Source organism: Manacus vitellinus, unplaced genomic scaffold (genome assembly GCF_001715985.3).
Source record: "Manacus vitellinus isolate BGI_N305 unplaced genomic scaffold, ASM171598v3 scaffold_130_pilon, whole genome shotgun sequence".
Classification (NCBI taxonomy): domain Eukaryota; kingdom Metazoa; phylum Chordata; class Aves; order Passeriformes; family Pipridae; genus Manacus; species Manacus vitellinus.
Genome location: NW_021938954.1, coordinates 253,803 through 268,265, shown reverse-complemented (window position 1 = coordinate 268,265; position 14,463 = coordinate 253,803). Strand labels below are relative to the sequence as shown.

The following is a 14,463-nucleotide window of genomic DNA, read 5'->3' as shown; positions in this document are numbered from 1 at the left end:
GGGTCGATACTGGCATATTTCTTATTGGGAGTTCTCCATGAGCTATTCACACATCAGGGGGAAAACGCCCTTGCCCCTCTTTACTTCCTGCTCTGTGGCACTGTCCAGAGGGGTCCCATGTGACCACCAGCGACATTTTGTGCTCCTTGGCTGAGGCACATTTACTGTGGTGTTCACAGTGATTTGGCTGAGTGGGTGATTTTGCCAGGAGCACTAGATGCTAGCAGCCAGGCTGTCGTTCAGCTCTCTGCTCTGAGCAGCAGCGGCGCTGCCGAGATCCCCAGTGCCGTTTGCTGCTTCCAAGGGCAGCATCTCACCGAGCAGTGAAGTTGGGCTGCAACAGAAGGTCAGCGTGACAGGAAAGAGAGTAGCGAGGCCCTGGCACAGGCTGCACAGAGAAGCTCTGGCTGCCCCATCCCTGGAAGTGTTCCAGGCCAGGTTGGCTGGGGCTTGGAGCAACCTGGGCTTGTGGAAAGTGTCCCTGCCCCTGGCAGGGGGTTTGGAATTAGATGCTCTTTAAGGTCCAACCCAAACCATTCTAGGATTCTGTGATTGTATGATTTGCTGTTACTGTAGGAGGAAAGGAAGAGGGAAACATGCAGATGAACATAGTAGCTTCTCCGACAATGAGTAGAGCCTGTTCCAATGCTGCTACTTCTTCTCTAACCTTTCCCTTCATTCATTTTCTAGCCAATTTTTTTTTTGGCTAACCCTTTCCTTAAGCTTGCAAGCAGTACTCTGTAAGGTCTCTTCCTATCCTAGTACTTCCTGCAGGAGGGGTTAGTCTCATGACACTCAGATAACTGGCTCACTCTTCTGGCTGCTGACTTAATTCTGATGGTCCTATTTCATTTATATGGTATTTAGATATTTAGCAGGTGGAAATTCCTGTTAGACTATGTATATGCATCTGCTAAGATGAAAAGCTGAGTGTCATTGCATCTGAGCATCCTCAACTCTTCCATAGAAATGGGGGCTGGGAGTTGTTTTTGTACCCCTGGGCCTTGCTGTACAGGGCCTTATGGCTTCCCTTGTATTTGTAAATCAGTAACGCTTCTGATCTTTCTGCGTATAGAGGTGGATGCTCTTACAAAGGAGCTGGAGGACTTTGAATTAAAGAAAGCTGCTGCCCGAGCTGTGACAGGAGTGCTGGCCTCCCACCCCAACAGCACTGATGTGCACATCATTAACCTCTCCCTGACCTTCCACGGCCAGGAGCTGCTGAGTGACACCAAACTGGAGCTGAACTCTGGGAGACGCTATGGTCTGATCGGACTCAATGGCATTGGTAAGCTGTGGGGATGTGACGTGGCTCCCTGGAGCTCAGTGAGGGTGTTGTGCTGCTGAGGAGCTGGGCGGGTGCAGGTGGGAGATGCTGGAAACTGGAAAGAGGGCTGTTGGACAGAGATGGCTGGGCCATGGCAGTTCCTGTTCTCCCATGTCTCTCCCCAGAGAGGGGAGTTGCTAGGATTGCTGATAGAAGTCTGAGAGTGCATTCTGGCTTTGGACCGTGCATTTGAACTTGTTTCGGTGGAGAATTGGATGAGATGTCTGGGATCTGTAAATCTGTCTGATTCCTGTTTACATGATTTGCTTAGTAGTGCCAGTAAACCGAATACTGATGGTATTGGTCAAAGAACGTGCACATTATGGAGGAGTAAAGAGTGTGTGGTTTGGCCTGACTGGGAAAACAACTGTACAGTGCCTGGAGAAGGTGACGCTACATTGAGAGATGCAGAATATGGGTGTGATTGGAGAAGTGCTAGTAAGAGTGACCAGCTGCTTTAACCTTCAGGAAAACACTAGTGTTCTCTAGTGATGAGTACTTTACTTCCCTCTATGTTAGAAGTCTTTGGAATATGGGGCCCTAGTAACAGCTGTTAGACCTGGTTAGACAGCAGGAAGTACAACAAAGTTCTCTAAATCTGAGCAAGGGCTGAAGTGAAGTGGTTTCCAAAAAGCTTCTTCGTGTCTCAGTCCTGTCCTTGGGGTGGTGAGCCTTAGCTGTGAGGGCAGCTTGTCACAGTGAGGCAGTGGGCTTTGCTGTGTCTCCAAGTCTTCTGGCCTCTTGGGCAAGAAATTGCTCAGGATTTTCTGGGCTTGAAAAGGGAGGGAGTCAATGGGATCTGAGTGCATTTCTTCTGTTTCGCTGTGACATTGGATCTCACTGAATCCAACAATTAATTGTGGAGTGGTTATCTGCACACAGGGAAATCCATGCTTTTATCAGCTATTGGGAAGCGAGAAGTGCCCATCCCAGAGCATATTGACATCTATCACCTGACGCGAGAGATGCCCCCCAGTGACAAGACCCCTCTGCAGTGTGTGATGGAGGTGGATACAGAGAGGGCCATGCTGGAGCGAGAGGCAGAACGTCTGGCTCATGAAGACGGTAAAGCTTCTCCGAGTCCCAGGGGACATTTCCTCCACTTCCTTCCCCACCAAAGAAAATTTGGGTTCCTTGGCGGAGTTTTCACATGTTGTGGTACCTATTTCCCCCAGCTGCCACATGGCAGTGATGCTAATGGAATGACAATTCTTTGGATGAATTATTCCATGCAGCTTCTTAAGAAGCGTCTCAGGCTTGGGAATGGAGGGTGCTGAATAGAAGTAGGGCAGAGGGCTTGCGAGCTTTCCTAGCTGTGCAGAGGTGCAGCTGAGAGCCCTTTACTGGCAGAGGTGCTGACAGGCAGGCTCTCTTTCAGCGGAATGTGAGAAACTCTTGGAGCTGTATGAACGTTTGGAGGAGCTGGATGCTGATAAGGCAGAAGCACGGGCCTCACGTATCCTTCACGGCTTGGGGTTCACGCCAGCCATGCAGAGGAAAAAGCTGAAGGACTTCAGTGGTGGCTGGCGAATGAGGGTGGCGCTTGCCAGGTGAGTGCTATAGTGCCTGCTGCCTCCTGGGAGAATGCCCGCCTGCTCCTGACTCTGAAGAGCCATGGACACAGTTCTGAGAACTCAGAGCAGAGCTAAGAGATTTTGGGTTACCCGTTCTCACCCTACGCCGTCATCTCCCCTGTCCTTGCAGAGCCCTCTTCATTCGGCCTTTCATGCTGCTGCTCGATGAGCCCACAAACCACCTTGACCTGGATGCCTGTGTGTGGTTGGAGGAAGAGCTGAAAACGTAAGCACAGAGGAGTTTGCTGCTTCTGTGGGTTGCGCTTTTCTGCTGGAACATCTTGTCAGCACGTGAGCAAGTGCTGCAGGAGTAACTGTCTATGGTTCTTGTGGGTACATAACTGTTGTGGTCGCAGTGACATCTTCTGCTTGCTGCTGTGTGGGATTCTTGATGCAAGGGTAACAAATTCAAGACAGGCCCCGTCTCCCTGTCACTGAAGAAATGAGAAATGCTGGGTTGTACTCCCAAGTTAAAGAGGCTTCCTGGAAAGCCAGGAGCAGGCCTTGGCGGCCTGTGTACAAGCACCGTGTGCTGTACCAGTAGCATGAGCTTTCTAGACCTGGCTCCCAGCTCATCTCCCTGCCCACCGTTTCTCTGTTTTAGCAGAACTGTAGTATCTGAGTGTGCTGGTTTCATCTATTGTGTTGGTGACTGGTTTTCATAAACAAAGGTAAAATGTGAAGGTGTAAGGCAAAAAGCTTAGGAATAGTTATGAAACTCAGGTTATCTGGGGTGTACATTAAAAGGACTGTATTGTGAGAGGGGCTTTGCCTTTGCAGAGGTTTTTCCATGGGCTTTGTCAGTTAAATCTTTTGCATCCTTCCTTTAAAAGTCAGATGTTTTAGGGAAGTAGTTTGAACTTCTTTTTGGGAGGCTTTGACCCATCGTTGTACGGAATCGGAGTGCAGCCAGGCACAAGGTGCCTAACAGATGGGAGTCTACACGAAGGGGAAAGTGAGCAGTGAAGGTTGAAACTTCTTGGAAGTGTGATGCTAATGAAGTCAGCTACATCAGTAGCATGAGTCACCTGCCACATGGGCAGCCAGCCCTGGGCTCCTTGTGACAACAGACAAAGACTGGTCCAGTGGTGCAGGGTGTTTTACCACAGTGAAAGGTGTTGGCAGGATTTACTCACAGCAGCTGGTTGTAGCTGCTTTCCTGCCAGTTTCCTAGAGCATCTCCCAGGCTGTGACCTTTTTGTTCTTAATCTGATTGAAGGCAAGAGAAATCTGGTGCATGTGAAGCCTTTGTCACCATCAAGGCCAACAAACAGGAATTCTTTTCCTAGCTTAGTCTCTAACAACTTACGTGGTGCCCCAGGTTTAAGCGGATCCTTGTGCTGATATCCCACTCCCAGGACTTCCTGAATGGCGTCTGCACCAACATCATCCACATGCACAACCGCAAACTCAAGTACTACACAGTGAGTAAATTGTGCCCCGTGCCACCAGCAGAAACAGGAGCTGTTCTCTGGGCACATCTGATATCCCATGGTCTCTTTCCAGGGAAATTATGATCAGTATGTAAAGACTCGTTTGGAACTAGAAGAAAATCAAATGAAGCGATTCCACTGGGAGCAAGATCAGATCGCCCATATGAAGGTACCTGCCTGGCTGCATAAGCACCTTCCTACCCATGCAGGTGGGCATCCCTGCCCCTTCTCAACCTTGTCTCTGTGGCTTTTGGCTGACTTTGCTTTGTTGCAGAATTACATTGCACGATTTGGCCATGGCAGTGCAAAGCTGGCCAGGCAAGCTCAGAGCAAGGAGAAGACTCTTCAAAAGATGATGGCTTCTGGCTTGACAGAGAGAGTTGTGAATGATAAGGTAGGATCACACATGGGATTGCATCTAGGGATCAGTGTTGGAAACCTGGGCTACAGAAGTAGAATGATCTTTAGCAGACAGAAGGAATGGCTGACAAAGCTGGGAGCAAGAACAAGATACCCTTCCTGATGCCAAGGATCCCTGTACTCAGCATGGAATAATGCTGAACAGTGGGAAGAGGAGGAGGAATTTTTAGGGGAGGAAAGTGGAATTGTCATACCATTGAGGCTATTTTGCAGATACAGAAATCAGAAATGGGTGCCAAAGGCTCATAGGAGATGGGGGAGGATTCTCAGAGCAACTCCTACTGGTTTGAAGAGTACAAGCCCACATTTGCTTCAAGGGGGAAGAAATAGGGACTTGTTAGGCAGCAGATGAGCTTGCAAGCAGCTCATCAGAATATATCTGTGAGTAAGTTGATAGAGGGGCTTATAAAAAGTTGCAGTCTGGTGCCTTGGTCTACAGTTGATGTTGGTAGTGAGGGATGGTTGTACCAGAATGTCCGGGCTGTCTCGTGCTCCGGGGTGTCTCACAGGTGGATATTCTGTGTTAACAGACTCTGTCATTCTACTTCCCACCCTGTGGGAAAATCCCCCCTCCTGTCATCATGGTGCAGAATGTCAGCTTCAGATACAGCAAGGATGGGGTGAGTATGGGAAGTGTGCATACACAAATCCCTTGTGCTTCTGCTTGGTTTGGGAGTGGGAGGCATTTGGCTGAGCTTCCTGATCAGGCTGCAGCATATGACTAGTGGAGCAAACTCCTTGGCAGTGTTAATGCTGGGTCTGCTGAGGACAGAGCATTACAGGTGCAGCAGAGGGGTCTGGGGAGCAGTGAAAAAGCATAATATGTGGCATGATTTTTGTGGTTTTCAGCCATGGATCTATAATAACTTGGAGTTTGGGATTGACCTGGATACCCGTGTAGCTCTCGTTGGACCCAATGGAGCCGGAAAGTCAACACTGCTGAAACTGCTCACAGGAGAGGTTTGCTTCCTACATTGTCTACCCTGCTCTGGACCTTTATTCTTGGGATAGTCTTCAACAAAGCTGCACTTATTTGCCAGAACACCCCAGTCTCAGGCCTCGGAAATCCTGAGGTCTCGTTGCAGTATAGGGCTTTTTCTCTCAGATTACGTGTTCAGGCTGCCTCCCCTGTGCCAGAGTGGAGATGGCTGGATTCTGTATTTCTGACATACAGCAAGAGGAGAGATTTCCTGCTGAAATGATTTTATCTTCCCTTTCTAGCTGCTGCCCACAGATGGGATGATTCGCAAGCACTCACATGTGAAGATCGGTAGATACCACCAGGTACTCCTGCAGCAGCCCCCAGGGACAGGGAATGTAGAGGAAAAAGCTGTCAGGAATGAGGAAACTTGCCCCTCTAGTTCTGCTTCTAAGGCCCCTCCCACTGCTGCCCTTCTGTACCCAGAGAAGGGGGAAGGAACTGTCCATGGAATAGGCTCCAGCTCATGTCCTTACCCTGCTGACTGTGGTCCTTCCCGTTCAGCCTCCCTCCTGCTAATGGCAGAGCTGGTTGCCTTGTGTTTGGTGGTGGACAAACCTGCTATTCTGAAACAGCACTCTGCTCCTGAAATTAAAGCTGTTGCTTAATAGTTCAGTGCAGGGCCTATCCTGTGGGTAGGATTATTGGCTCTTGTGTTCTGCTGCTCAGCTGGTACCAGAGGGGTGTGAGGTGTAAGGGGGGATGTGCTTTGGGCCATAAAGTGGGTGCCCTGCACAGCCTGAAGCTGACTTTTCTTCTCTGGCAGCACTTGCAAGAGCAGTTGGACTTAGACCTCTCACCCCTGGAGTACATGCTGAAATGCTACCCAGAGATCAAGGAGAAGGAGGAGATGAGGAAAATCATTGGCAGATATGGTCTGACAGGGAAGCAGCAGGTAAGTGTGAGCTGTTGAGGTTTGCTTTTTGCTCATTAGGGGAGTAGAGCTGCTGTGTTTTCTGTTCCTCCACTGATGTCTGACAGTGTGATACAGTATGCAGCATGGCTCACCGTAGCATCAAAATCCAATCCTTTGAAATTGGAGAAAAAAATGGCTCACAGCAAGACGTGGGTTGGAACGGGTGACCCCCTCAGAATCTGGGTGAAAAGAAGACAAGTTGTGTAGTGCTAGACCTGAGCACACTTTAATTGTAACTTGAACTAGTTCGCTTATCTCTCATTTCTGAGATGAATACCAGCCAGAAGTGTTAGAAGATCTCAGCTGGGTGTGAGGTCCCCTTGGTTCAGACAAGAGGCTCACCAGTGGTACTAGTAAGTCCGAGCATGACGTGCTCCTGTACATCATATGTCACGTGTGTGACAGGAGGTGTCAATGTCACTGCAGTTTAGTGTTGATTTTTGCATTGTTTTTGCCATTTATCACTGCAGAAGTTGAGAGTAGTTTGATGGTTATATCATTGAATACCAGTCAGACCCCAGTCAACTGTCCTTGCACATCTTTGGCACAAGCTGGGTCTTGCTGGGGAGACTCATTCTTCAGAAGCCCCTGGAATTCCCTTGTTCCGTGGGTGGGAGAAGCTCAGTGTAGGTATAAGGCTGACTGAACGTTTGTCCTCTTGTGTCATGGAGCTGCTGGGAGCCCAGGGTGAGACCCAAGTGTTCTGGGTCAGGGTGGCAGGCTGTGAGGTGCCTGCAGAGCCCGAGCTGTGTCTGTGTTGGCAGGTGAGCCCCATCAGGAACCTCTCGGATGGGCAGAAGTGCCGTGTGTGCTTCGCCTGGCTGGCCTGGCAGAACCCCCACATGCTCTTCCTGGACGAGCCCACCAACCACCTGGACATAGAAACCATAGATGCTCTGGCAGATGCTATCAATGAGTTTGAAGGAGGAATGATGCTTGTCAGCCATGACTTCAGACTCATCCAGCAGGTAACGAAAGTCATGAATTTTGTCAGAACACCTTTTTAACACTTTAAGTAATTAAAACAAGGTGTTTTCAACTCACTGGCTTTTACATATCCCAAAAAGATGGGTGAGTGAAAAAAAATCACTGCACGCAATTCCTTTACTGTGTTCATGTTAAACAATTATTGAGATAGCCCAGGAAAATATTAGGAACTTGAAATATAGAAAAAAACCTAGCACAAATGTCAAATACTGATTTGTCAGCTATAGCTTTGGCCACAACTTCAGGTATAATTTTATTTTTCAGTGTGTTATATCCAAGTAGTTCAGGTCAAGAACTACTTTTGTTTCAATTCCCAGTTTAGCAAGAAAGGCTTTTCTTCTTAATGCATGAACGAAATCAGAAATGTAGAGGGGTCCAGGATTTTCAGTTATAAAATCTTGTATAAATTATGCAGAAAAAAACAAGGAAGATGTTTCTCTGCAGATGCTTTGTTTGGTAGTTGAAATGTGAGAGTTACCGAACTTTTCTTGCCAGACTTCAGAGAATAGTTTTCAGTTAACTTTATCATTTTGATAAGATAGTAAAATGCTGTACTGCAAACCTCTCCTCCTCCTCCTCGTGTGCTTGTTCTCAGGTCGCGCAGGAGATCTGGGTCTGTGAGAAGCAGACAATCACCAAGTGGCAAGGGGACATCCTTGCCTACAAGGAACATCTCAAGTCCAAGCTGGTGGATGAGGACCCGCAGCTCACCAAACGGACCCACAACGTGTGAGCTGAGGAGCCCCTGGCCTCGGTGCTCTGTGGGGCCGGCGGTGGCCACGAGTCACCCGCCCGCCGGCAGGAGCGGGACTGCTGCTCTCGCTGGCTTTGTTCTAGGATTGCTGCAATACTGCTTCCCCTCGACTTGCCTTGCACCTCTGTGTCTGGACAGAGCTCTTCTCTCCCAGTCTGGCTACATTTGGGCAACCGTTTCCATATTAAGATGATGTCCCATCCGAGCCAGGCCCTGGAATCTGATGGCCCAGGGTCACGGCAGCGGCCGTCAGGGTGTCTGAGCTGCAGTGTAACACAGGTGGAGACCCCAGCCCAGCTTCTCCTGCCTCTTCCTTCCCAATTTCTGCTTCAGTTTAGATACTTCACTTCAAACTTCTCTGGCCTTGGTTTGTTTTTAACTATTATTTAACAGTGTAATTAACAGATCTGCCTGAGAATCCATCAGTCAATAAAGAGGGAAGAACAATCTTGTCTTGTTTTGTGAGCTGTGGTAGTTGGGGCTTGCAGTGGCTGAGCTTTAAGTGAGGATCAACCCTTCCTGCTGAAGGTTCAGTTCCTCAGTACAGCCAAAGCTGTGGCAGAACTTGAGGGTTACATGAAGTGGTGAGTACTGAGCTCTGCAGGCACTAAGCAGTGAGCAGGACCCTCACACCTGGGACACCTCTGCTCAGCCAGAGCCAACACCGGGTTTCCAGCAGGTGACAGAAGGGGGAACAAGCCACTGATGCTTCTGTTGTAGATGGTGGCAGACACAAATTGAAAGGGTTGTGGATATCAAAGTCAGAAACACAATGTAGATCTATGGAACACCAGCATGTGTCCTCTGCAACACAGTGGCTCAGGTGTGGCTTTTTCCTTCTCCATGAATTGTCTAATAATGAGACTCAGTAATGTAGGATTTCTGGACTATGAGTTATTTTGTCCTTGCAAGTTTCTTGCAGACTAACCAACTAAACTTATTTTGTTTGCAATAACAGATTTTTGAAAAAGTTGGTGTTTAAACCTCGCCCTGTGCCACAGAAGCTTGAATAAAACAAATTTTTAATTTATAATTAAAGCAACTAAAAAGTACTAAAGGGAAAGGTAGCAAATCAAACCAAATAGATTCTTTTGATCATGAGTTATCATGACACATGAGAATGGCTGCACTGGTCATGTGAAGGGTTCACGTAGCCCAGCAGCCTCTCCAGGACCACATGCTGCCAGGGGAGAGAAAGGACAGGACAAATGTAGGAGCTGTGCTCCCTTGCAGTGCTTCCTCCAGTGCCAGCTGACTGACTTTGACTTTTTGGGTAGAGCATTTCCTTGGTTTTCTTTCCTAAAGGGCCTATCGAAGTTAGGCTGTGCTGCTGTGGAAGCACTGTGTGTCAGTCATAGGACAAATGTCACAACAGGAGCTGCTTCCAGTAGATAAAGCAGAACCTTCAGGTTTTTCACTGTTTTTAGCAATGATCTGAGAGGAGAACAAAAAAAGTAGTTTCTGATAAAATAATGCAGATAAATCATTGTATACTATATATTATTATATAGTATAAATGCTTCCAACTTAGTTCTGCAGAAAAGTCTAGATAGCAGTGAAAAGTCACTTGGATGAATATCTCACAGTGGAGTACTCCAAAGTTGTGAGGTGGAGTGGGGGAGTAAAAGCAACCCATAGGGAAGCGATTACTTAAAAAGCTAATGGGTCACAAGAGTTAAACAAGAATAGATTAACGCTTGTCTGTTTGTTCTGCTCTCTGGGTTGTAGGAAGTGTTGGTGAGTTGAAAGGATTGCTAAGTAGCTCTGAAAATGGTGAGGTCAGGGAGTCCTGTCTGAGGCTACAGCTGTTCATCCTGCTCTTCCTTACTCCTACCAAAGACTTGGCAACAAATCACTGCATTTCAGATCTGAGTGGCAATAATAAATGCAGGATACAATCTTACACTGAGTTCTTTGGGAATGTTAAATCCTGAGGAGGGCCTGGGGACACTGGGATGACAGCCAGCATGACAGGCAGTAGTCGAGCATTCAAGAGGAGAGCTGTGTTACCTGTCTGCTGCTGCCAAGAGAGGGGAACTTCTTGGGTCCAGAGATGTCTCTGATTTATAAACAAGGACCACAGGTACATGTTCAAAGCAAAAGCAGCTGTAGCTGCGCTAGAGGTCTCAGTAAGCCAAGACTTGTAAAATGGAATCTATACACATGCTTTATGAGCCTTGATTTAACCTTCATTTGTTCTGTGGTGACACATCATTGGACTGCACTGAAGCAGCTCCCAACAGATGTCGTGGAGCATTGATCTGAGGCAGCCACAAGCTGGGGCAGTGGCATTTAGAGCTGTTTCAGCTGGGACTTTTCTAGTCTTTTACAAAAGCAAAATTATAGATAAATTACAAGAATTGCTCCTTAGTTGCTAGGATGGTCTTTGAAAGAAGTGGCCTAAAGCCTGCACATTTACTCTTGCCTGTGATCTAAAACTGAGGTTGGCTCTAACACAGCCACAGCCAGAAGTGACAGGTGCAGGGTTATGGGATTCCTTTGTCTGTGTGCTGCAAGTAGATCCATACACCACCAAAAACAGCACGAGGGGGAGCCAAGCCCAGCACACAGCAGCACGGACAGCCTCTAGCACATGCAGTCCAGGGAAGCAAATGGTGATTTCCTAAACCTGGGAGTTCAAATCTGACTCTACTGCTCAGTGGATGAGCCTCCACCCTTGCTGTGTAAAGTCTCCCTGTGCCTAATGCCAAGTGATCAGTTGCTGCTCCTCCACCAAAGGGCTTCCTTCTAACTAAACATTTTGTCAGAAAAACCAGCTGTGTGCCTATCACTGCCAGTGCCAGACATGGCAGCAGCTGGGAAGGGATACAACAGCCCCCAGCTCCTTCATCACAAGAGAGCCCGTGTACTATGACCTGAGACCAGGGTCACACAGCTCCCCTTGCAGTGACAAGTCTTCCCCAACACAAAGGTCTCACCTGTTCACAGCTCTGTGAATCAGGGGGTAGTGGAATGTCCGTCAGAGTGGGGACCCTGTGTTGTTCCTTGTCAACACACAGCCTCTTACAAAGCACAAGTGGTGATGTCACCTGCTCCTTAGTCCCAGTATGAGTCCCTCCCATTCCCAGAGTATTCCACTGCCCTGTATCTTCAAGCCCATTCTTCTTCACAAAGAGCTGCCATGACCGTTCCAGCCTGTCCTGCCTGATCACTAATGTTTCAGTTCCTGGGAGCAAGAGGCCCTTCTGTGACACTGAACAACCTGCCCCGCCCTGTCACAGTGACGGTTGTTTGCACTCACGGAGGGTGATCAGGTGCCTCCCCAGGAGGACAGGCCAGAGTACAACAGTTCAGTGAAACACTGTGGGCTGCACAAGCAGAAGCAGAGTCACTGGTTGATGACTGGGTCTCCCAGGCTCACTCCTTGGAAGAGGTGATTTGCTCAAATGTGCCAGTATGGCATGTGCCCCTAAGCAGGAGACTGCGCACGGCAGCACAGAGACCCCGGCGTGTCCCCCTCCTGGAAGAGCATACTGGCACGGTCCTTCTATGAAATTGCTGTTGTGATGCCTGCTGAAATGTTTCCATTTCCCTCCAAAGGACAGAAAACTCTATTTTCTCTACTCTACTCTGTTGCTACACGTCTTCCTAGCTTAGCCTGATTCCTGTGTCATATTTACTCTTGCTGGTGTGATCGCTGGTTTACAAGACAGATCAAATCCATACGTGGGATGTCAGCCCTCCCCTGCCTCCCTGCTGGCATTCCAGGCCCTGTTTGGTGCAGCAGGTGGAGTCCTAAGAGCCGGTAGCTGAGATAGCAGGGGAATCTGGCTGGTGGGGAGTTTACAACGCAGTGACATTCCCTCCCATTACCGAGTTCCCGCTGAGGGCGGTACTTGTTCCATAGCACAGATGTGATTCCACCCATTTGACTCTGGAGTACCTTGAATACTCTAGTTCACACCCTTGCACCAAAGGAGGATCTCTTCTTTCACCAAACCCCTGGTGGACCTGGGAATGGCTCTTCTCTGGCAATTTTTCCCTGTGAATCTGATGCTACTGCTCTTGCCTCCCTCTTTGCCCAGGTTACCCTCAAACTTTTTCTCAGGTCTGAAAGTTTAATTGAATCTGTCACTTCAAAGCTCCTCTCAGGCCAACCACCCTTCATTTAGTGCCCAGAGAAATCATCAGCCACAGGTGTGTACTGCTCCTGCTCCCTGGGGGGGGCTGCACCTGAGGCAGGTTAGGGTCTGCGGCCTGTGCTATATAGCCAGCCCCATGGCACCTGCTGGTTGCTCTGTTGGAGGCTGAGATGAGCTCAGAACCTAGGAAGAAGCGTGATCGTGTTTCCATCTCTGGGGACAGAATATCTAAGAGGACACCTAAGAGAAAGGAAACCTTTTCAGTCTATATTTACAAAGTACTGAAGCAGGTGAGTAAATATTTCTTTTCTGCTAGAAACTGCTTTATCCCTGAAGTTACTTTTACCCATTGCATGTTAACACTACAAGAGGAAGGAAGGAAAGAAATCTGCTTTTTAGTGAGATGAAAAAAAAGGTGAGTGGGTACAGGAGAGCCCCAGTTGAGGCTCAGAAGCTGGGGGGGGGAACAGATTCTGGGGGTGGGAGACAATAGATGGATCTAGAGCAGAAAGGGTTTCCTAGAGAGAGCAAGTGCTGCTGTATGGCTCTGCTTGAAGAAGTAATTGAATAGAAGTAAAGAGGGCAGGAACAGCTCCTGCTGGGCTTGTGAGTAGGTGTTAAAATCTCTGGTGAGATGAGAAAAAGAGATTTTGGAATTGGCAATGCACTGTCTAGGCCACAGTCATCAGCATGAGCCTGTAGCAGGTTCTGGAAACTGGGGTGTTTTCATCCCTCGGAGTCTTGTTTTCCACAGGGATTGTGGGGGGGCTCCCATCGTGCAATCCCAAAGCTACTGTGGCATTATGGGAACCTCTCTTCAGTCTAATGCAAGTGGCCCATGACTTGAGACCCTCAGGGTGGCAGCTGTGGGTCCCTTTGGTGTTAGAGTGCCCTGTCTGGGATGGGAAGCAGGGCCCTGCTTTTCTGGGGTGGCTGGGTCCCTGTTCCCCCCAGGGTGACGGGTGTGTGAAACGGGGTTCGGTTACCCCCCGGTAGGTGCACCCAGACCTCACCATCTCCTCCAAGGCCATGAGCATCATGAACTCCTTTATCAACGACATGTTCGAGCGCTTGGCCTCGGAGGCCTCGCACCTGGCCCAGTACAGCCACCGCTCCACCATCACCAGCCGCGAGGTGCAGACGGCGGCCCGGCTCCTGCTGCCCGGCGAGCTGGCCAAGCACGCCGTCTCCGAGGGCACCAAGGCCGTCACCAAATACACCAGCAGCAAGTGACCACCCGGCCCCAGGGAAACCAGCCCGGGCCCCGCTTCTTGTGGAGTCTTGCAGGAGCTGGTATTCAGTCTTACTCAACTGAGAAAGCAAAGCCTCCTGTTGGCTGCCTGCAAATAAAAAAAGCATAGAAATACACATTGTGTCTTTAATTTTGGTGTTGCAAAGTGTGAGGCAGTTTGAACTGGGGGGGGGTGGGGGAGTGTTTGGTAGGGCTGGAAGAACAGCTGCTGTTTGAAAACAACCACACACAAGTAGGAGCAGGGACCACAGGGCATGCCTGAGGAGAGCTAGGGCTGTTCTGGGAAGCAGAGTGAGTTCTCCACAGTTCTCCAAACTCTTTATCCTGGTTTTCAGATTCCTGACTGCTAAAAGCTTCTGTTGTCTTTGACTTTCCTGTGGTTCTTCAAGTGCTTCCTTACTTGATGGGTGTCTTTGCCCAGGTTGTCAGTTGGTACTGGTCAGAGCAGAAGCTGAATCCCTCTGGGTAAGTGGAGTGTAGTTAGCAGTGGTAAGGGGGTTTCTCATGTTTATAAGCTGTTTTCAAAGGTAAAGGGTTTTTTTCTGACGGGTTTTTCCTTGGGTTTTTATTTTGGTTTTGTTTGTTGTTGTTTGGTTTTCTGTTGTTTGGGTTTTTTCCTCCTGGTGAAGGCTTTCTCCCTTTTAGGTAGGGGAGACAAACAAAGCCAAATGAGCTGGACTGACAGGAGAAACAAACAGTATCTTCTTTCTAGGACTTG

General features: G+C 48.8%; 2 protein-coding genes across 2 annotated transcripts; both read left to right on the top strand.

Annotated features, from left to right (window-relative positions):
- Window positions 1-626: 626 nt before the first annotated feature.
- Window positions 627-8,837, top strand: LOC103762308 (ATP-binding cassette sub-family F member 2). Its single transcript, XM_029957971.1, has 14 exons — window positions 627-630; window positions 1,076-1,288; window positions 2,210-2,392; window positions 2,706-2,877; window positions 3,032-3,127; window positions 4,223-4,325; window positions 4,408-4,503; window positions 4,609-4,728; window positions 5,285-5,374; window positions 5,604-5,714; window positions 5,976-6,038; window positions 6,500-6,628; window positions 7,414-7,617; window positions 8,232-8,837. Exons 1-14 carry the CDS (start codon window positions 627-629, stop codon window positions 8,367-8,369), a joined length of 1,722 nt encoding a protein of 573 aa, XP_029813831.1. The 3' UTR covers window positions 8,370-8,837.
- A 2,659-nt stretch (window positions 8,838-11,496) lies between these two features.
- Window positions 11,497-13,726, top strand: LOC103762319 (late histone H2B.L4). Its single transcript, XM_018068214.2, has 3 exons — window positions 11,497-11,784; window positions 12,437-12,783; window positions 13,490-13,726. The coding sequence occupies exons 2-3, from the start codon at window positions 12,664-12,666 to the stop codon at window positions 13,724-13,726; spliced, it is 357 nt and encodes a 118-aa protein (XP_017923703.1). The 5' UTR covers window positions 11,497-11,784; window positions 12,437-12,663.
- The last annotated feature ends 737 nt before the right edge of the window (window positions 13,727-14,463 follow it).

What these genes read in the sequence shown, in the direction of transcription:
- LOC103762308 (XM_029957971.1), top strand. An exon ending in ATGAGGGTGGCGCTTGCCAG is followed by an intron (nt 2,878 to 3,031) that starts GTGAGTGCTATA and finishes CTGTCCTTGCAG; the next exon opens with AGCCCTCTTCATTCGGCCTT. An exon ending in ACTTCAGACTCATCCAGCAG is followed by an intron (nt 7,618 to 8,231) that starts GTAACGAAAGTC and finishes GCTTGTTCTCAG; the next exon opens with GTCGCGCAGGAGATCTGGGT.
- LOC103762319 (XM_018068214.2), top strand. Translation starts at nt 12,664, where the DNA reads ATGAGCTCAGAACCTAGGAAGAAGCGTGATCGTGTTTCCATCTCTGGG. An exon ending in TTTACAAAGTACTGAAGCAG is followed by an intron (nt 12,784 to 13,489) that starts GTGAGTAAATAT and finishes ACCCCCCGGTAG; the next exon opens with GTGCACCCAGACCTCACCAT.